This window comes from Brienomyrus brachyistius, chromosome 4 (assembly GCF_023856365.1).
Source record: "Brienomyrus brachyistius isolate T26 chromosome 4, BBRACH_0.4, whole genome shotgun sequence".
Taxonomy (NCBI): domain Eukaryota; kingdom Metazoa; phylum Chordata; class Actinopteri; order Osteoglossiformes; family Mormyridae; genus Brienomyrus; species Brienomyrus brachyistius.
Window position 1 is genome coordinate 9,260,844 of NC_064536.1, and position 22,143 is coordinate 9,282,986.

Sequence of the window (22,143 nt, forward strand, 5' to 3'; positions counted from 1 at the left end):
CCCTTCTTGGGCAGCAATAATCCACCCACCTTCACATCTACAAGGGCATAGCCCACATAAGGGATCTCTAGCCCATTCGCGGCCCGTAAAGTCAACCATGTAGCCTCCCCCACAACCCTCTCATCTCTCCCTGGAAGTTTGTCAAAGACATTCTCAGGCAATAAACTCACCTCTGACCCTGTATCCAATAAACATTCTACCTCCATCCCATTAAAACCAACCGTTACCAAAGGGCAAGTCCCAACTAAAACCTCTGAAGACTGACTGAGGCCCTGCAACTCCACTCCAGACACCTGGGCCCTGGTGTCTGGACAATCTAGTTTAAAGCTGGGGAGGTGGCACCACAATTCCGTGCAATATGCCCTGCCTGTTTACAACGGCCACAAATGGGACGTCCCTGCTCATCCCATTGAAATCGATGACGTGGTAGCTGGGTCCTGGGGTTCCGGGCTGCTGTTCGAGGGGCCAGCACCTGTGTGGGTTGAGCATGCCCAATACGATCCTGGGCACCACTTGGCCGTCCTGGTAACATCCCTTGGGGCATTGGCTCAATCCCCTGCATCCTAGAGTCCGCTCCAGCCCTTAGGTCCCGCAGCTCCGACATCACTTTGTTCTGCAGTTCTTCAAACTGCCCACGAACTTCCTGTAGCAGCTCCTCCTGCAACTTTGCCTTCCAATCATCTTCTCTCCCATCCAGAGCCCTGTTAGCTGAAACCTGTGCACAAGCCGGTGGCTGCCAAACCATGGCCTGACGATCCTCCTCTGCCCAGAGAACCTCGGTTCGCACCTGATCAAATGTCTTAAGTTCCCTCCGGCGGATCAAGCGGTTCAAATTCTGCCTTAAATCTGCATCCTGCAACCCTGTCACAAACTGGTCCCTCAGCACTTGATCTGCATTCCCCATCATAACCGGGTCCCGCTGCTGTAAGCGCTGATGTAATTCCCGCAGCCGCAAGGCAAAGGCCCTCCCCGTCTCACCAGCTTTCTGCCTACAATCAAAAAACATACCCCTCAAATGGGCCACAGGCACACGATCACCATAGAGCTCATCCAGGTAGGCAAATATCCCTTCGGGGGTATTCCTTAAAGGCTCCTCCAAAACTACTACCTCTCTCCTGGCACCACCTTCTAAAGCCCCCACTATAAAATCACTTTGCTGCTGCAGATCCCAGGACTCATTCCTCAACATTGCCTTAATTCTATTCTTCCATTCCCCATATGAGACAGCTGACTCACTACCCCCAAATCTAGGCACCCAAGGCGACCCAATAAAAAAAGGCGACATCGCTACTACATTACTCCCCGAGTAAGGGCCCTGAGCAGCTCCTGAACGCGGTTGGCCAGAGGCCTCCATCATAGGTGTGGGGTATGTGAACTCCACTCACCCAGCACGAACCAGTAATATCCTGCCGACTACGCCACCCGATGTTACCATAGGGCACCAGGACCCTCCAATTTGGTTCCAACTGGTTGTGCTGGTATGAGTGGCTCCACAGACACCCAAACACCCAAGGGTTGGTATTTTACCAATTTATTTTACAACAAGAGTAAAAACACACTTTAAAACGCCAAGGCTAGCCGATGGCATACAAAAACGTCATAAAAATTTGGTCCATTCAGGGCCCACTGTCAGATCAGCGGGGCCAGGCGATGTCCGTGCAACAGATGATCCCCACAAGCCCGGTTCCGTCCGCCCCAGCCTATAAGGGTGACAAACACAAGGCGAGCAAACAGATTCTACCACAGCACGACCCACAATCGCCGTATAGGGATACCGAGGGTATCGCGACAAAGGCACACTACCGCACACTTATCACCCCCACAGGGCACCGCAATAATCACACACACAAATCGAAACTCCCGTACACACCCACTACAAACGACACCATATCCCGGTATCCACTACAGGGAGGATTGATAACCTGGTTTCGAACACCCGCCACTACATCAGCCTAAACCAGACCCCAGATCCGACGCCGACCCGATATTTGGCTCTGTCCAAGCGAGCAGAGTTTTCACTTAACTCGCTGCGGGGGGGGGGAATGCCCAGTTACTCTCCCCCGCTCCGGCGTCCCAGCGACTCCTTCCCCGACAGAGCGTCTCGAGACGCGATCGCCACTCGAGGTGCTCCGCTCTCCAGTATCGGCTCCCCGGTCCACTCTCCGGTGCGTCTTCTCCCGATGCCTCGTCCGGTGTTTCTTCTGTCCTTTCCCTGGTGCGCCTCTTTCCGGTCTCTCCTCCGGGTCTCTGCTGTCCACTCCCTGGTGCGCCTTTTTCCGGTCTCTCCTCCGGGTCTCTCCTCCGGGTGTCTTGTCCTAACTTCCAGGGTGCCTTTTCTGTAATGCGATCCTCCCCCTTCACTTTCCCCAACCAATCCCAACCATTGTTCCAGCGCCGCAATTGTCAAGGCAATTAATTAGTCCCGCGATCCCGGCTAACGTACCAAAGGCACAAGGATATAAACAAAACCCACGTGCCCATAATACCCACGTGACATATGAACGTAAACGATCCAGAAGTCCACTTACGTGTGCTTTAAGCATTAAACTTTGAGGGACAATGTACACCATGTAACTGTCATATCGTGTTCTTGTACACACACATGCATTGGTACTATGTCTCCGCGATGCTTGAAAATCCATCGGCAAACATCTCTGTGTTGCAGAAACATCGCTACCGAACATTTGATTCCATATTCCCCCGATGTCTGCGCCATGTATTTCAACAGCTACGCGATGTTAATGTGATCACTACCTTTAGCCCACTGTTATTTACCTTGATTATGTTATTATACTGGGCAGGTCAGGCTGGGGGAGCAGGCGCTGATGTAGCGCATCGCCGCACCAACCACATGTCGAAACTGCTGGTGATCCTGGCCGGCGACCCCCCCCCCAGGCAGACACACGGTTCAGTCCCACTCTTATTACTGCATATAAAAGTAATTATAATTGGTCACTAGTAATTTTCAGTAACTTGCACAAGGCTGCTGACTAGTAACGTTACCCGCTGGCTGAATCCGAAATAGCTGTAGTGCTACGATGCTGAATTGTTACAGGGACTGTGATAAATGCAAATGCAGACCCCTCTATTCTGGTTTCGTTAAAAATCAGACGTTTTTATTCAGATTTCATGCATTTGCTGATGTGCTCTTTATACTAAGCCAAGTTTTCCTAAAAGCAGATTTTTTAATATCAAAAATAGAGCAGCGCATTGAATTGTAATACCTGTATCTTGAAACGTAGCGTGTTGCCAGACTCTCCGATACACAGCTCTATGGTCCATACAGAGGAGATGAGGAACATGCAGTCTGCTAAGTCAGGAAGTTACCTTTTGTTAGGTGGCTACGTTTACGTGCCTTGACGCATTTAAGATATTTTCATGTAAACAGATTAATCGCGGAGCTCATTTATAAAGGCTTCGTGTGACTGAAAAAGACGAGAAGCATTCACACAAACATTTATAGGGAGATTTTGGGATTTACAAAAAAAAACGTTTTATGAAAAAGACACAAATCTTGTGAACGAGGTTGAAAGAGATGCTGTTTCAACAGAATCCTGTAGAGGGCACTGTGTATGCTAAATCGAAGGCTCCAGGAATGTATTCGACATCCATCCATCCATCCATTTTCCAAACCGCTTATCCTACTGGGTTCCAGATAAGGACTACGGAGCCTATACTGGAGGCAATGGGCACGGGCAGGGAACAACCCAAGATGGGGGGCCAGCCCATCACAGGGCACACTCACACACCATTCACTCTCACATGCACACCTACGGGCAATTTAGTAACTCCAATTAGCCTCAGCATGTTTTTGGACTGTGGGGGGCAACCGGAGTACTCGGAAGAAACCCTACGACGACATGGGGAGAACATGCAAACTCCACACACATGTAACCCAGCCGGAGACTCGAACCCGGGTCCCAGAGGTGTGAGGCAACAGTGCTAACCACTGCACCACCATGCCGCCTCCACTAAGTCAAATATGAATCATAAAATACAATTTTACAATTAAAATACTTTTTTTGAATATGTGCCTCAGAAATTACACATCCCTGATTGTGCATTACTTTCATGCTGCCTTGAAACTTTTCTTTTCTTTACTGTAGCCCTCTTTTAAGACACCCTGTCAATGTTAACTTTCATCCTTTGCAAGTATTAGAATGTATTAAACACTGTGCAGTTAAAAAAACTGAAAATGCACAAAGATGGCAGCGTGAAACGATTGCACAGGTTTTCCTGAGCTATGCACTGCGCCGGGTTGTACAAGAGGCAGAGATTGTTGGTGGTAGATTTCTTAGGCATAAACCCAGACTGCTCCGGTCACTGACAGGCAAGCAAGTGATCACAGATCCTGTTCAGGATGACCCTAGCAAGGACCTTACCCGGCAGGCACTGAGAGCAGTGTTATCCCCCTGTAGTTGCCACAATGCAGGCGATCACCCTTCCCTTTCCAGATAAGGACTACAAGTCCCGTTTTCCAGTCAGTTTGGATGACGCATGACTCCCAAATGGAAGCAACGATTGCCTGCAATACCAGGAGGACAGCCTTATCACCAGCCTGAGTGCCTGTCCTCTCCTCCCCTCCCCATGGAATGCTAATGGTAGCTGCTTTTTGGCAGCTGAGGTTGTACCATGAGTGCACATATGGGGGTGGTTCGGTGTTTTTCCTCCGGAAGTTTTTGCGTATGTTGGTGAACATCCTGCCTGGACGCCGGCCACTGTGATGGTATACATGAATAGGGTGAATGGAACGATATATGTGGACTTTCAGAGTGTGTATGTGAATGTGTGTGTGTGTGTGTACGGGTTTGTATTTACCGCATTTGTGAGGAACAAACATCCCAACAATGTGTCAAAACTGGTTACTTTTTAGCGTGTGGGAACTTTTTTCAGCTCTCCACAAAATAACCTTCAATTTTACAAAAATCTATGAATGCAATCAAACAATGAATTTAGCCAAAAGTCTTATATGTTGTTTGGTTACTTATGGTTCAGGTTAGAGCTGGATAAAAGATACGGTTACCTTAATTAGGATTAGGGGTTTGCCCAGAGGAATGACAGTGATAGTCAGTCCTGTGACTGTGAAAGGACAGTTTACATGCGTGTCACACGTGTGTCACAGTAACTGGACACAACTGTGATAATTTGTATGCTTTTGGAGACAAAAATGTCTGTGTTTGTGTCACCAGAGGGATAAATTTCCCTGTTTGCATGTGTGTCACCGTCTGTAAGTGTATCACAGATGTGAGAGAAATGCTTGTGCATATAGGCTGTAAACCCTCATGCATTTCAGTCTCTGTAAGTGTTTCGTTCCGGCTGCTGTCAGACGCAGCATAAACGGATTCAGACCCGGGATGGTTGGATTGTCAGGGGTGATTTATTAACAAAGAGTACAAACAGGAGAGAACAGAACAGAAAAGGAGAATGAAACACTGATGCAGAGCCGAAGCCGGCGTGGTGGCTGCCACAGGATCGATTCCTCCCTGTTGGGGAAAGCGCCCGGCGTTTCCACCCCAACTTCACACTACACTATGAATTACGAGACAACACACTTTAAAGTTTTACTTGCGCAAGGGTACCCACACTCTCTGCAATGCGAGCTACAGCAGAATGTGTTACAGAGTGTGGTTCCCCTTGGCTCCTTTATTTATAATCAGTGGGAGGCGCAAGAGTCACGCAAGATAGGGAGGTGAGGCCAAGAAGAGACAGTTCTGTTTTTGCTTAAGTGGGCAGCTGTTGAGCACATACTCAGGGTACGTGCAAGCTGAACGCTATTATTAATATAATCTAGAGTATGAGGTTAGAAGAAAACAAAATAATGTATATACATATTTACACTCATCGCTGATTATACGAAAATGATAACAAAATGATTAATAATAGTTTCTTCAACCTAACACTCCCCCCTTAGCCGGGGACCCACCTCATACACCCACCCCCAGGGGAACAAGTGCACCACGTCTAAATTAGACAGGGGGGAGAGAAACAAACACGCGGGCAGCAGAGGCAGCAGCACAGAATGTGGAGCTCGTCACTAGAGGGAGTAAGAATCCACCTTCCCATTGTGTTCAGGGGTATATCTGTATTACTGCAGTGCCACTGTGAGTGTATTGTGGGTTATATTGTGGCTGATGATCTTATTCCTAAACTGTGTGGAATAAAAAGGGAACTATATATATATATATATATATATATATATATATATATATATATATATATATATACAGTACTGTGCAAAAGTCATAGGCAGTCACATAAACTTTTAAAAATGATCTCCATGTTTATTTAAACCTATGATGTTATGTCTGTCAAACTGTGTTTGCCCTTAACCATTTCAAAATCTCTCCTAAAGTCACCCCAGTTTTGGCAGTATTTTCATTATACTCATGTTTAGGTTTAGGTTTAGGAACCATATTGGTGTTCATCTAGCCATCCAACAAGATATCAGTAACTTTTTGGAGAACATAGGAAATTTCTTTTAGTTTTTTTGTTTTACACATAATTTGCATATGTTCTAATATTACATTTTGTTTTTCATACTGAGAAAATATACATTTACTACCCAGCTTTACACATTTCCTATGACTGCCTATGACTTTTGCACAGTACAGTATATATCTCAGGATTCCTAATGAAACAGGATTTATGTGTTTTTTTCTGATAAATGGTAATCACCTACACTACTTGATGATGATCAGGTGCTTTTCTGTTGTTGTACTAACGTGCCTCATTAAGATTTTATGTTATTTATGTTTACTTAGTTAATATATGATTGATTTGATTATATTATTATCTTTACTAAGTTACCTCAGGACCGATGTAGGTTTTGAGTTAATAAAATGTCTGCCGTCTGCCGCCCCCTGCTGGCCAAAGCCGCTGCGATATCAGGCTGCTGCGCTCAGTGAGCAGAGAGCGCGGATTAAGTCTGTTACTCAGTTACGTTCTGGGCAGCGCAGAACCGGGACATTAATGGGATAGAATAGGAAGCTTTTATTGTCAGTGTACAGGTAGCACATACAATATATAGGCAAATATATAAAATATACATATAGAGGGGAGGGGAAAAGCTCCCCTTACTCATCAGGCTTAGATTTCATTACATTTAATTTTATTCAGAATCAGAATTCACTCTATTGGTACAACTGCATGTACTATGAATTTGTTTAGGTATTTTTGGTGCATTTACAGACAAAATAGAACATAAGTCATTTTGTATGTTTGTTGAGCTTACAGAACCCAATTACTTATTTTATTAACATACGTCACACTGCAGACAGAGTAAAAAGGGTTATACTGGTTATAAAGCAGAGATTTTACCTTTTTGCCACGGAGAAGCAGCGACATGTGACACTGAATGTAAAAATGATTTCTCCAGCACACAGTGAGCTATCCCAGCATGCACAGGGACACAGAGGAGTTTGGATAATAAACCAAAAACCCTGGATAGAGCGGTTCAGTGAATGAGGAGGTGAAGCTGTACAGGAGGGTCAGTCCATCAGAGGAGACTCTGTAGAAGGACAGAGTACCAGCCGCCCGGTCCAGATACACTCCTACTCTGCGGGAGCCTGAGGGCTCTATGGGTATGACAGTGTGTTTATTATTGTGCCAGACAGAGTAACCGTCAGGAGAGCTGAACAGACTCCATGACTTTTCATTGAATCCAAGCTGACAGTCAGCACTGTCTCCTTTCCTCCTGATTCCTTTATAAGTCACTGCTATCCAGACTCCATCTCCACTCCACTCAGCCTCCCAGTAACAGCGACCAGTCAGACTCTCTCTGCACAGAACTTGGGGGTAGCAGTCAAATCTCTCTGGATGATCAGGATATGGCTGCTCTTCCCCCGCTGTCACCTTCCTGTTCCCCTCTGACAGAGACACTTCTCTGTTTGCTGTGTTGGGGTCCAGCGTCAGCTGGCAGGAGTCTGTAGGCAAGAAGAAGAGCGATTAATCCCATGACGAAGCCCAGCATCTCCATCATTATCACTGTCACACCTCACACACTCACTCACACAGAACTCGCTCCAATACACACATTTTATTCCCAATATACTCATGTAGCCGCCCGAGTCTGCGGCGCTCCGGCTGCCCCCTGCGCTGTGAGACACGCCGCGCTGAGAGACTCGCTGGGGACCCAACTGCACTTTAGCCTGCGCTCTATTATTCTGTACGATACATAAAATATAAAAAGTCAAATATGTGAAATACCTCAGGAAATGTTGGTCGGCACTAATGATGTCCGATTGAGGCAATCGGAGATCACTAAGGCAAATTTTAAAGAGGTGTGCAACATTGCGAAGAAGATGTGTGTGTCAGTAACGTGCTCTGGCCCCATCCATGCTAGACGTGGCGATGAAATGTACAGCAGATTATCGTCGCTACATCGCTGGCTGTCGGAATGGTGCCCGATAAATGGTGTAGGTTATATAGACAACTGGAGGATGTTCTGGGGTAGGCCTGGGCTTTTGAAGAGTGACGGTATTCACCCCTCGCGGGCTGGTGCCGACCTCCTGTCTAAAAGCATAGCTCGTAGTCTACAGGCAAATCGCTGACTAACTAGAGCCAAGTCCAGGCGGCAGGTAAACCGGCATAACCGACCGCCTGCTAGTCGCTTAGAGTCGTCGCCTAGGGTTCATTTCATTGAGACTGTGTCTGCTCCCCGCGTCTTTAATCGTGGAGGACTATTCCACCGTGGAGTGTGCCATAATAACTTAATTAAAATCACAATGAATCCGTTACTAGAAAACAGTTGTGATGCAATATTTAAACTTAAACTTGGACTTCTGAATATAATATCACTGGCCCCTAAAGCACTATTAATAAATTAAATAATTACTGATTTTAGTCTTGGTGCCCTGTGCCTTACTGAGACCTGGCTTAAACCGGATGAATTCATGGCACTAAATGAATCTACTCCAGCGGAATACAGTTATAAGCATAACCCGCGACCAAATCGCAAAGGTGGTGGTGTTGCTGCAATTTTTCAGTCCGACTTAGGAGTGTCTGAGAAATGTGGTGTGAGTTTCAGCACATTTGAAACTCTTGTTCTTAGCCTTGCTGGCTCATCTCTTTCTGGTTCTTCACCCCAAATCACCATGGTTATTGTGCATAGACCGCCTGGGCCGTACAGTGATTTTCTTAAGGAATTTGCTGATTTTTTAACAAACCTGGTGGTCAGTACTGACAAAGCCGTTATTGTGGGTGATTTTAACATTCATATGGAGAAGGATAATGATCCTTTAAAAACAGCGTTTGCAGCTATTCTTGACTCTGTAGGTGTATGTCAGAATGTAGTCGGGCTACTCATGTCTGTAACCATACCCTTGATTTGATCATTAGTCATGGCATCCTGGTAGAACATGTGTCTATTATGCTACAGAGTCCTCTGCTCTCAGATCATTACTTGTTAACATTTGAAATCCAGTATAGCCTCCTGTTGACCACCACTCCAAAGTATAGAATCAGACGTTCTATTAAGGCACTAACTACAACAACATTTATGAAACAACTTCCACAGTCCTTCAGCCTTACATCTGAAGCATCGTGTGTAAATGAACTTGAACAGGCAACTTCAAACATGGAAAAATCCCTTCGCAGCACTCTAGATCTTGTGGCTCCACTTAGGAGTATAAAGCATAGCAATAACAAACCTGCCCCCTGGTACTCTGATAATACACGTGAACTCAAACAGGCATCACGCAAGCTAGAGCGAAAATGGCGCTCAACTAAACTGGAAGTTTTCAAATCTGCCTGGAAAGAGAGCCTCTCTAAATACAGACAAGCACTAGTAACTGCTCGGTCTGTGTATCTCTCCAGATTAATAGACATGAACAAAACCAATCCTAAATTCCTATTTGAATCCGTGGCTAGGATAACACAGAATTCCTCATTAAACTTGCAAATCCTGCAAGCTCTTAAGAGTGATGACTTTCTTACATTTTTTAATGGTAAGATAACTACAATTAGACAGACTATACAGTGCACACCTTTACCTACTTACGGCTGCCTGCCTCCTGCTAGTCTTATGCCTACCAATAATGAGACCTTTGAATCATTCATTCCTATTACACCTGCGATGGGCTGGCCCCCCATCCTGGGTTGTTCCCTGCCTCGTGCCCATTGCTTCCGGGATAGGCTCCGGACCCCCCGCGACCCAATAGGATAAGCGGTTTGGGAAATGGATGGATGGATGGATTCCTATTACACACTCAGAACTTTTGAGCTTAATTTTCTCCTGTAAATCCTCTACTAGCCTTGTAGACCCAATTCCTACAAAATTCTTCAAGGAAATTGCACCACAGATTGGCACTACCGTGTTAAATGTGTTAAACTCTTCTCTTAGGCTTGGATATGTTCCAAAACCTTTTAAAATGGCTGTTATCAGACCCGTCCTAAAGAAACCAAATCTTGAACCCAGTGTTTTAGGAAACTATAGACCTATCTCAAATCTTCCTTTCATTTCAAAGATCATGGAAAAGGTTGTAGTTCGTCAGTTGTCCTCTTTCCTACAAAAAACTAATGCCAATGAATTATATCAGTCTGGCTTTAGACCAAACCATAGCACAGAAACTGCTCTAGTCAAAGTAATGAATGATTTACTTGTGGCTTCTGACCATGGCTGTGTATCTCTGTTGGTATTGCTAGATTTAACTGCAGCGTTCGATACTGTGGACCATAATATCCTCTTGGACCGGTTAGAAGGTGTAGTTGGCATTACAGGGACAGCACTTTCTTGGTTCCGCTCATATTTGTCTGATCGCTATCAGTATGCCCATGTGAACAATGAATCATCCAAGGCCACTAAAGTTGAATATGGTGTCCCACAGGGATCAGTCCTGGGCCCGCTACTGTTTACCCTATACATGCTACCTCTTGGTAACATTATTAGAAATCATGGTATTGGGTTTCATTGTTATGCAGATGATACACAGTTGTACATATCTGTTAACCCTGATGATATATCACTGCTATCTCGGTTAGAAGACTGTCTATTAGATATCCAGTGCTGGATGGCAAAAAATTTCCTTATGTTAAACACAGAAAAAACAGAAGTTCTGGTAATTGGTCCCAAGGCTGCTAGAAATAAGTTCCACCACCTGAACGTTGGTAACCTTCCTACACAACCTAACATGGTAGTTAGAAATCTTGGCGTTCTTGTCGATTCAGATCTATGCTTTGAAGCTCACATAAGAAGTATTACTAGAACTGCATTTTATCATCTACGGAACATAGCCAAGCTTCGTAAGATGCTCTCACTTAATGATGCAGAAAAACTAATACATGCCTTCGTAAGTTCCAGACTGGATTACTGTAATGCCCTCCTATCAGGTTGCCCGTCTGGATCCTTGCATAAACTTCAGATGGTACAGAATCCTGCAGCCAGAGTTCTAACAAACACTAAAAAATTTGATCATATTACACCGGTCTTATCCTCTCTTCATTGGCTGCCAGTTAAGTCTCGAATTGACTATAAAATACTGCTATTAACTTATAAAGCACTAAATGGCCTTGCACCAGAATACCTTAGTGAACTGCTGACCACATACAACCCTCCACGCTTGCTTCGCTCTCAAGCCATGGGATATCTGTTAGTGCCTAGGGTAGAAAGAGCTACGGCAGGCTGCAGAGCTTTCTCCTACAAAGCTCCTCAGCTGTGGAATGGTCTTCCACCGGATGTGCGGGTTTCAGGTTCACTCTCAATATTCAAGTCCAGACTAAAAACACACCTGTTTAGTTTAGCGTATAGGGACACTAGTTCTAGCCCTAGCTAACTCTTCACTCCCAGTCAGACCTGTAGTGTGAGGTGTAGAGCTGGGCGGGGATCGGTGCCATTGGCTTTGGATGAACTGGACTGTCAGTGCTGTCACTCTAGCTTTGCAATCTCTTGTGGAACTGGAGTGCTGACATTTCAGGGACTCCCCATGTCGGCATTCCCACTTGCCTCTCCCTCCTACTGATGCTGCCATAGCCATATCTGCCGGAGCTTGCAGATTGCACTTCATATTGTACTCACCTAGCTTTTAGCACTGCCAATAGCCTCCTCTACTATGCCTAATTGTACATTTTATTTCCCCTACTCCTCCTGGGGGGTGATGCCTGGAGACCTCAATCTATCATGATATCCAGCACACCCGGCCACATGTGACGTCGCCACCACCAGTGACGTCCCTGCATCCAGCTCGCCGTTCTGATCTTCCATGTATGACCCGCTGCCTTACCTCTGGTTGCCTGGCAATTGGAAGAAGACTCGGCTTCGGCATTGGCTTATCATCTTCCTTGCTCTCCTCTCTCTATTTGACTATCCCTGCCGGCCCCTGGAGGATGGGCTCCCCCTTTGAGTCTGGTCCCTCTCAAGGTTTTTTCCTTCTAGGGAGTTTTTCCTTGCCACTGTCGCCTATGGCTTACTCACTGGGGGCTTTGGGTGAGGATACTGTAAAGCGCTTTGAGACAATGTAATGTTGTGATAATGCGCTATATAAAAATAAATTTGTTTTTGTTGTTGTCGCCTGCGCGACGCCGGCGGGAAGACGCGCCAAAATGATGTGCGTGTTAAACTAATAGGCTTAATTACAGGTAAGTAAAATTACAAACAGCATTAATCAAACATATTAACCATAAAATTACACAACAAAAATTACCACTAAAAGTGAGTTTGTCTTTAGGTCACAATATGAATTTCTTTTAATCCACTTTGGACACACACCTCTCTCCAGCAGCGCGCCGACGCGACTCTCCCAACGCGGACGCATCTAGGCTGGTTCTCCGCAAAGTGCATCACTCGCGTATTACACTGCGTATGCGTACATGGAAACGTTCATATTTCTCTGGTCAAGCTGTGTACTTTGCACATGCGCACGTGTCCTATTTAAGTATTATTAGTATTAAATTATTATTCTGATATTCCCTGCACACGTACTACAGCCGCGAGGTCTGTGTATGTTTCCCTACGTTTTACAAATTCAGAGTGGCAGTTCACGGGGCTGCCAACTTTTATCAACTGGCTGGCGTGAGATTGTCATTTCGGGGCAAGTCTGCACACATATGCATACACATTTATATGTATGTAACAGTTTTATTACCTTGAAAATTGGCTGTAGGGTTTGCAAACTACCCCAATCCTCATCAAAATCATCTATGTTGGTGTTTAAAGACAAATTTGGAGTGCGGCAGGCGGTCGTCCGCGGAGGAGTAAAATGCATCCTAAAAGTCTACACAGACACGTCCGCCTGTACGCGCGCGGAGAGGTACCAGTCTGGCCGCCACGTGTTTTCTGTGTAGATTCCGGCTTCGTCTGTGCACTTACATGAAGATAACAAGACGCATGCGCGACGTGCAGTGCCACCAGAAATTGGGGTGGCAGTATGGTCACATTTTGTCACAGAGCTTTATCTTTACTTACAGTACCTATAGTATTAAAGTAGCATCTGATTTTTTTAAGAATGAGTGTCCAGAAGAGCTGTATATTTTCACAGACAAGAAAAAAATATTCCGAACACTATTGTGTCCTTCTTTGTACAGCATCTTCAAAATTCAATGGCAGTATAAGTTTCTAAGAAAGCAGTGTCATGCGTACAAGGTACAATGAAATTCTAACCTGAAATTCTTACTTGCCTACTTTCATAAGTAGCGTTATTTTTCATACAGTTCCATCCATCCATCGATTTTTTTTGCCACTGATCTAATATATAACATATAATCTATATATAATGTAGTATATATTATATATAATCTCTCAGGGTATATATATATATATTATATATAGAGATTTTAATATTATATACAATCTCTGGGTCTGCCCCCAGGCCTCCTCCCGGTTGGACATGCCCTGAAACACCTCCCCAGGGAGCCGTCCAAGAGGTATCCTAGAACCATCAACTGACTCCTTTCAATGCGGAGAAGCAGCGGCGCTACTTTGAGCCCGGATGTCTGAGCTCCTCACCCTCTCTAAGGCTGAGCCCAGACACCCTGCTGAGGAAACTCATTTCTGCTGCTTGTATTCGCAATCTCATTTATTCGGTCATCACCCAGAGCTCATGACCATAGGTGAGGGTAGGAACGTAGATCAACCGGTAAATTAAAAGCTTCACCTTCCAGCTCAGTTCCCTGCGTTTGCAAAAAGCGGCTTGTAGGGAAGGGAGAGGCATCCCATAATGTTCTCTGCTGTCTTCACTACTCTCTGCAGGAATTTGTGATCAGATTTGTTGCAGCTGCCATACCAGATGGTGATGCAGTTAGTCAGAACACTGCCGATGGTGCCTCTATAGAACATGGTGAGGATGGGAGGGGAAGGTTTGCTTATTTCAGCCACCTCAGAAAGTTTAGTTTAGTCTTTGCTAGGCTTTCTTGAATAAGTAGGTGGTGTTATTTGTCCATGTAAGTTCCTCAGTTATGTCCACACTAAGGAACTTGGTTCTCCTTACAATCTCCACAGCAGTACTGTTGATGCTGAGTGGGGTGTGGGCAGGACGTGTCCTTCTGAAGTCCACAATCATCTCTTTTGCCTTGTCAGCATTGACAGATAGATTGTGTCTCTTGTGGAAAGACTTTCCACCTCTTCTCTGTATGCTGAGTCATCTTCTCTGTTTATCAGTCCCACCACAGTTGTATCATCCACAAACTTGATGATGACAGTGTTGGACATGTTGCAGCCCATACATACTGACTGGGGCGTTTCTGTCAGGAAATCCAAGATCCAGCCGCAGAGAGTGGTGTTCAAGCTTAACCCCCTCAGTTTTTGAGGGATGTATTGAAGGTAGAGCTGAAGTCTATGAATAACATCCTGACATATGTGACTCTCTTATCCAGATGTGTCAGGGAAAGGAGACGGGCAGAGGCTACGGTGTCCTCAGTAGACCTGTTGGACCGGTATGCAGATTGGAGAGGGTCTAGAGAGGTAGGAAGATTGGTCTTTATGTATTACTGCCATGACCAGCCTTTCCAAGCACTTCATGATGATTGACCTGAGTGCTACAGGGCAGTAGTCATTCAGGCTAGACACTAATGGCTTCTACAGCACTAGGATGATGGTGGTTGATGTGAAGCATGCTGGGACAGACCACTGGCTTAAAGAGGTGCATTCTGTGAGGACACCAGCTAGGTGGTCAGTGGTCAGCATTCTCTCAGCACTCAGCCAAGTATGTTGTCAGGTCCTGCAGCTTTGCATGGATTGACTCTGGATAGAAGACTTCTCACATCAGCTGTGGACAGACATAGTAGCTCCTCACTGGGGGGGCGGGGGGGGGGGGTGGTGGTGTCGGCTCCTTATTCTGTACAAAGAAGTTGTTTAGCTCATCTGGAAGGGAGACATCACCGCCACTGATGTGTGGGTTGGGCTTGCAGATCGTGATTGGCAGAATGCCCTGCCATATGCGGCGTGTGTCTTTAGTGCATTTAAAGTGTTCATTGATCCTCTGTGCATGTGCCTGATTGGCTATCCTCATAGCTTGGGACAGGTTGCCTCTGGGCGTCCTGAGGGCAGCCTTGTCTTTAGATCTGAAAGCTGCATTTCTGATTCTTAGATATGTGAGCACTTCCTTCGTCATCCAGGGCCTTTGGTCGGCTCTCGTGGTCATCGATCACAGAGTTTATATACTCCTCCAGGTTGATGGCATCACCATTTATAGCAGCCTCCTTAAAAATGTCCCAGTCAGTAGATTCACAGCAGCCTTGGAGAGCTGAGACGGCACCAGCTGGCCACACTCTGACTGACTGGTTTGTTGTGCTTCAGCAGGGATTTATACACAGGAACCATGAACACAGTGACATGGTCTGAGTAGCCGAGGTGGGGGGGGAAGGGCCTTGTAGGCCTCACAAACGTTTGTGTAAACATTGTCCAGACAGATTCTCCCTCTAGCTGGGATGTTCATATATTGGAAGAATTTGGGGAAAACTGGCTTCAGATTTGCCTGATTGAAATCTCCAGCAATGATGAAAAAAGACTCTGGATTAGACTGTCTGTTCCCGGCGATTTATTATTTTTTAAGCAATTTATTACAGCAGACATCTCAGTTAAATGAATTGGGACGTCACAAAGTTCACGATCCACATCAATTATTCCCATCATGTTTGAGAAGAAATCAAAAATTTTCCGCAACATTTCCATAAATCCTCACCCACATAATGCAGTTCCTGACTTGCTCTCTTTCTAGCCTAAAGAAATAGGCTGAGTTCTGCTCACTGTGATGCCTGACCCATCCGCTCCTCATGTGTGCCACGCCCCCTGATTACCCACGTGTGCTTCCCCGATTTGTTTCCAGCCCCGTCTGATTATGTTGCCCTGCTTTAATGTATTTAAGTCCTGGTCTCCCCTCTTTCCGTGTCTGTCATTGATGTTAGTCGGTGTGCGATGTTCTCCTGTCCTGGTTCCCTTATTAAATCCCTAATTTTGCCCCGACTTTGCTTGTTCGCCGCACCCGCATGATCACCAGTTTCCCCGCGCCTGGTCGTGACAGAATGACAGACCAAAAGACGAAGAAGCAGAGGAGAAGGAGAGTGAGGGAGCCGACGATCTCCCTCGGAGCCTGCGCGCTTTCCCGCATGTGGCAGTCTCCGGAGATAAAGCAGCACGTCCTGACTCCAGCCCTGAGGCCGAGCCCACAGGACGCTTACTCCGTGTGGAGATACTGGCCCTCAAGTGAGGACGAGGATGAAGAGCCCTTCCTCTACCCTTACCCGGAGCTTGTTCTCTCGCCGTCCGCTTTCTCGGATGTCGCGCCGCCTCCCACCACCGCCAGGCGCCAGAGGAGGAGAAGGAGACCGGCGATCGCCGGTACGGAGGAGCTCCCTCCGTTACTGCCGGCGGTCTCCGCTCCCGTGCAGCCGCCGCCGCCCGCGGCTCCTACGCCTGCGCAGCTCCCTCGTCCTCCTGCAACTCCCGGGCAGGCGCCTCCACTGCAGCAGCCTGCAGTTCCCGGGCAGGCACCCCGACTGCAGCAGCCTGCAGTTCCCGGGCCGGCACCCCCACTGCAGCAGCCTGCAGCTCCCGGGCAGGCATCCCCACTACAGCCGCCACTGCCTGCAGCGGCTCCCGAGGCGCCCCCTCCGCCTGCAGCGGTTCCAGTCCCTTCTGTCCAAGTCCCCGAGGAGGTCCCGGAGGACTCCATCTTGGCTCCTCCCCCTCCGGAGGTGGAGGAGCTGGAATGGGACCCCTCAGGGACCTCACTCATGACTCCTTTGTCCTCGCCCCGGTGCGAGAAACCCCAGACTAAAGCCCGCATGTCTGTGTCCAGCAAGGGGAGGGGGCACAGATGCAGGGCTGGGGTCCTGCCCGCCCTGCCCCCTGGCTCGCCCTCCGTTGCCTGTGCTGGGGCTCGGTTGGTGGCCGCGGGCCCTGGTCTCCCGGTTCGGCCGTCGCCTGTGGGCCTCCCTCCGGTGCCTCGTCGCCCTGACTCGCTCCCCCCGTCCGTGCCTAGTCGGTCACCTGAGGGCTCCCCGACGGCGGTTCCTCCGTCGCCAGCGGGTCCGCCCGCTTGTCCGCAGCGGATGACGTCGCCGCCTGCGGCGGCTCCCCCCCTCACCTTGTCCTCGCCAGGGTCCCCTCCTGCTCCTTCGTCCCCTTCCCCGGTGCTCCCTCCTGCTCCCTCCCTGGCCCCTCCGCGGGTCCCTCGCCCTGCCTCCTCGGCCCCTCCGCGGGCCTCTCCGGCTCCGGCCGCCTGCGGCCCCTCCGGCTGCCGCCCATCGCCCGCTGGGTCTCCCTTGGGCTCTCCTTTGTTCCCCTTCTCTCCCTTCTTCCCTGCCTCTGTCCCTCCTTTGTTTGCTTCCCCTTTCTTTGTCCCTCGTCCCTTCACTCCTCCTGTTCCTCCTCCTCCCTCTGGGTTCCCTCTGTTCACTCCCAGTCCTTTTGTTCCTCCTGTTCCCTCTGTGTCCCCTTTTCTGGTATGTTCGTCCGCTTTCCCTGTCCTGTCTCAGCTCCTGTCTTACGTCCTGTCCCTTGCCTTGTTCTGTGTCTCTGTCTTGTTCCCGGTCCCTCGTTAATGGTTTTGGTTCCTGTCCCCCATTCCTCGCCTCCTCCCTGGCGCGCCCGGTGCAGCGCGCCTTTGGGGGGGGGGGGTTCTGTGATGCCTGACCCGTCCGCTCCTCATGTGTGCCACGCCCCCTGATTACCCACGTGTGCTTCCCCGAGTTGTTTCCAGCCCCGGATGATTATGTTGCCCTGCTTTAACGTATTTAAGTCCTGGTCTCCCCTCTTTCCGTGTCTGTCATTGATGTTAGTCGGTGTGCGATGTTCTCCTGTCCTGGTTCCCTTATTAAATCCCTAGTTTTACCCCAACTTTGCTTGTTTGCTGCTGCTTGCTCGCCGCACCCGCACGATCGCCGCTCTCCGCGGCGCGCCTGGTCGTGACACTCACCTTCTTCAAGCCATTTTTGCCACAATCTAACAAAGGCTCCTTCTGCCTTATGTTTATATATAATCATCCAATTTATTCTGTAAGTCACCTCCTACATTATTTTCTATATCAGTAAGATGATTGACTGGTTTGCAAGTTAAAGCAGTAAATCTCATTTATAATTTTGTTTTCTTCATCTCTTCCGATTCGCGCCAAGTCACTACTAAACCTTCTGACAAATTTTGTTACATGTTATTGCAATAGTTTTTTCTGTATTGGGTCTATTCCAGTGTAAGTCAGTTAATTATTCTATATTTAAAATAGCTACTTTTCTCAAGATTGAACTGTTTAATATCCAATTTGAAGATATTTTATATCCAGTAGACGATGACAAAGATTGCATGTTCTCCCCATGTCATCGTGAGGTTTCCTCCAGGTACTCCGGTTTCCCCCCACAGTCCAAAAACATGCTGAGGCTAATTGGAGTTGCTAAATTGCCCATAGGAGTGCATGTGTGAGTGAAAGGTGTGTGAGTGTGCCCTGCGATGGGCTGGCCCCCCATCCTGGGTTGTTCCCTGCCTCGTGCCCATTGCTTCTGGGATAGGCTCCGGACCCCCCGCGACCCAGTAAGGATAAGCGGTTTGGAAAATGGATGGATAGATGGATAGACGATGACAATATGGATATATGGATATCAATGGCTGGGTGGTCAGAAAATGGTAAAGGTAAAATGTTTGTTTAAATATTTCCTAATTCATTAGAAATAAGCCAAAAATCAGTTTGTAACTGATTTGAAAAGGTGCTATTGTTTTATCTCGTTTAATCTCTTCCATCATTTTCTTTTTTTTCAGAAACTGTCATCTTGACTGTGTATAGTTATTGCAGTCACTGGATGATTAAATAAAACCAGACAGTAGTAAAACTGCATATAGTTCACAGTACATGGTAAACAAAACAAGTCGGTTTGCAGCTCTAATCAAAGCGTGTTCTTCAGAGCGCCATCTTGACTGCCACAAGTGAGACTGGAAACGAAGGAACCGACCAAGATGGTTTTCTCGCACTGCCCCCTGGTGGACATGACCTTCAATCCTCCAGATAGATGTAAACTAAGCACGCAAGTGTAGTCGTGTCGTGTGAAGTCCTGGCCCTAAAGCACAGACTTAGGAGATGTTCAGTGGCACAACCAGTTTGGGGACACAACAAAAAAAATTATAATTCTGATAACGTCAGTGCAAGTGGGAGGGGTCATCGTGTCCAAACCGTCCGCATAGCTGGATAATTCAGTCAATAACCAATATAGTTTTGTCTAACATTTCCGGTGCCAGCAGTAAAAAAACTAGCCAGCTTATTAGCGGAGTAACTTTGCATTGTAAATGAAAACCATGCCGCAGGTCTGATAAACAAAATATTGTGGCACTTGAGTGGCGAAGAGATCATGAGGCAGATTGCAAAGTTCAGTTATTGGCATCTTTAATAGCGCGATCGTTAAAAGGACAGTTGGCAGCTTATAAAAACTTATTCAACAGATAAGAATAAATCCAACAAAACGGAATACATATGAACCTTTACTCTCACTGTCACCTATGTTCATTTTCTAAACTGGTGGAGACGCAGGCAGGTTCTGAAAAGGCATCAAGTGACAACCAGCCCAGCACCGGCTCCATGTTGGTGGAAATGAGGCATCAGTACAGTGTTCCCAGGTCCTGCCCAAGTTCTGCTTAAAATCCGCCCAACGGAACCTGAAACCAGCCCAATAAGAGAGAGAGAGAAGGATTTCTCTGTAAACCAGATACGGAAAAGCTTGTTCATGTGTTTATTTCCTGCAGGTCTTGGTAATAAATCAGTCCGACAGCTGCAGCTCATCCAGAATGCTGCCACCAGAGTCCTCACTAACACCAAGGAAGTGGAGCATATCACACAGGTCCTTAATCACTGCACTGGCTTCCTGAGCATCATAGGATTAATAATTAAATATTACTTGTGTACAAGGCACTAAATGGCACTAACTTCCTTGAACCTTGTGAAGCATCCAGACCCCTGAAAGTTTACTCAGTGTCCCAGAATGAAGACCAAGCAGGCTGAAGCAGCTTTTAGTCTCTATGCTCCCTGTCTGTGGAACAAGCTTCCTGAAGACCTGAGGTCTGCTAACACTGTCAGCTCATTATAATCAGGGCTTAAAACGTTACTGTTTGCTGCAGCTTTTCAATAAATTAAATCAGCAGGAGTTTAGTCATACGCTGCCTCTACAATGTCACTTCTTTTTAGTTAACTGTTTATTTGTTTTTTGGGCTTTTAGACTTTTTAAAATTGTTTTTTAAATTGACAATGAACGTGTTTGTAAGTCCCACACCAAAGTTCCGAAGTACCGAAAAAGTACCCCAGCTGCAATGGTGCTTTTGGTACTGGAACTTCTGGTACTGGTACTAGACCGGAAGTTAATGGAAAAGGGAAAGAACCAAAAGTACCGAACCTGGTGCAGTGGAAAACCACCCTGAATAAACTTGCCTTACTTAGCAATTGGATTCAAAGTCTACTGAGATAAAAAGCTCATGTAAATGTGAAAGACCAGGAGGCAGCGGGAGAGAGAAAGAGAAGCTCCACTAGCAGTAGAAAATGAAACACAATAAAACACAATAAAACACAATAAAACACACTCCACCTCATACAGGGAGAGAGAAGCAAGTGTGTGAACAGACTCACAGTGTAAGAATTCTGCTCTGGTCCTGGGCACTAATACCGGTAGGATGGTGTCTTTGGTAACTAGAAGGAGACAGAGAGAAACAGGGATGTGAGAAAAAGGAATTTACTTGTGGGAGATGGACTTCACTCACTGTGGAGATAACAGCAGTGGGGTATCATCATTATGAGGGACAATAACAGGCATTTTAACAAACTGCAAATCATGGTAAGTTACACATAATACAGATTTTTGGTTTCTATAATGTAGAAGAAACATGTTTCATGTAATCTGGGTTTTGCATACAGAAGAATGTGAAGCTCGTTCACCAGGTATCACAAAGATTTAAACTTATTGAAATCAAACTGACTTGGTCACACAAATGTGAGACTGACTGCACTGCATACTCTCTCTGCGTGGTCCACATTAGAGGGGGGGGGGCAATCTTACCCGCAAAGTGCCAGTGTGTACGCAGGTCTTTGGGGTAACCTTTAGGTCAGCTGTTCAACCCCAGATGTGAGACCCTTCAGCCAATCAGTCCTCTAATTAGTAATCTAGCAAAACCAGCCCTTTATGAATAAGATTGGCCAGCCCTGGTCTATATTAACATGAACAGACTAGAAAATGTATTAACCTGCGTGATGGATCTCTGCCATTTTCATTCTGCAAACATTCTCCAGTTGATCTTTCAGCTCAGAAACCACCTTCTTCAAATTGCCAAAATCAGATCTTGGACTGACAGAGATTCTGGGTCCAAATCCAGCTTCAGGAGTGACAGGAAGAGCCTGGCGCTTCTACAGACACACAGTCTGATTAAACAGCTTCATCAATACAAATGTGTATTGCAATCTAATTAACAGGACCATTAACATCTGACCAATGACAGACTAGTTGAAATACAAATGACAATATGCATTCATTTGAATACTCTGGTTTCCTTATTGCCAAAGTAGTTGTTCTGTTACCTGGAGGAAATGGATGTGATCCTCTGTGTGTGAAAGCTGCTCCAGCTCAGAGTGTCTTCTCTTCAGGTCATCGATCTCCTGCTTCAGTCTCTCCATGTCTCCTTCAGCCTGACTCACTGCAGCCTTCTCCTGATCTCTGATCAGCTGTGTCACCTCAGAGCGTCTTCTTTCAATGGAG

General features: G+C 46.7%; 2 protein-coding genes and 1 pseudogene across 6 annotated transcripts in view; 1 reads left to right on the forward strand and 2 right to left on the reverse strand.

The window, feature by feature from the left end:
• The window catches only part of LOC125740020 (tripartite motif-containing protein 16-like), a 411,298-nt gene that overhangs the window by 383,971 nt on the left and 5,184 nt on the right, over nucleotides 1-22,143 (reverse strand). The gene's annotated exons all lie outside the window — the stretch shown is intronic.
• LOC125740030 (stonustoxin subunit beta-like) overlaps nucleotides 7,331-22,143 on the reverse strand; it is a 46,486-nt gene continuing 31,673 nt past the window's right edge. The window contains exons 2-3 of the mRNA XM_049010714.1: nucleotides 8,033-8,205; nucleotides 7,331-7,922 (exon numbers count right to left, since the gene is read on the reverse strand). Of these exons, the coding sequence (XP_048866671.1) occupies nucleotides 7,387-7,922; nucleotides 8,033-8,054 (558 nt within the window). The 5' untranslated portion in view covers nucleotides 8,055-8,205 and the 3' untranslated portion in view covers nucleotides 7,331-7,386. The remainder of the gene's footprint in view (nucleotides 7,923-8,032; nucleotides 8,206-22,143) is intronic.
• On the forward strand, nucleotides 8,473-10,173 carry LOC125740026 (uncharacterized; annotated as a pseudogene).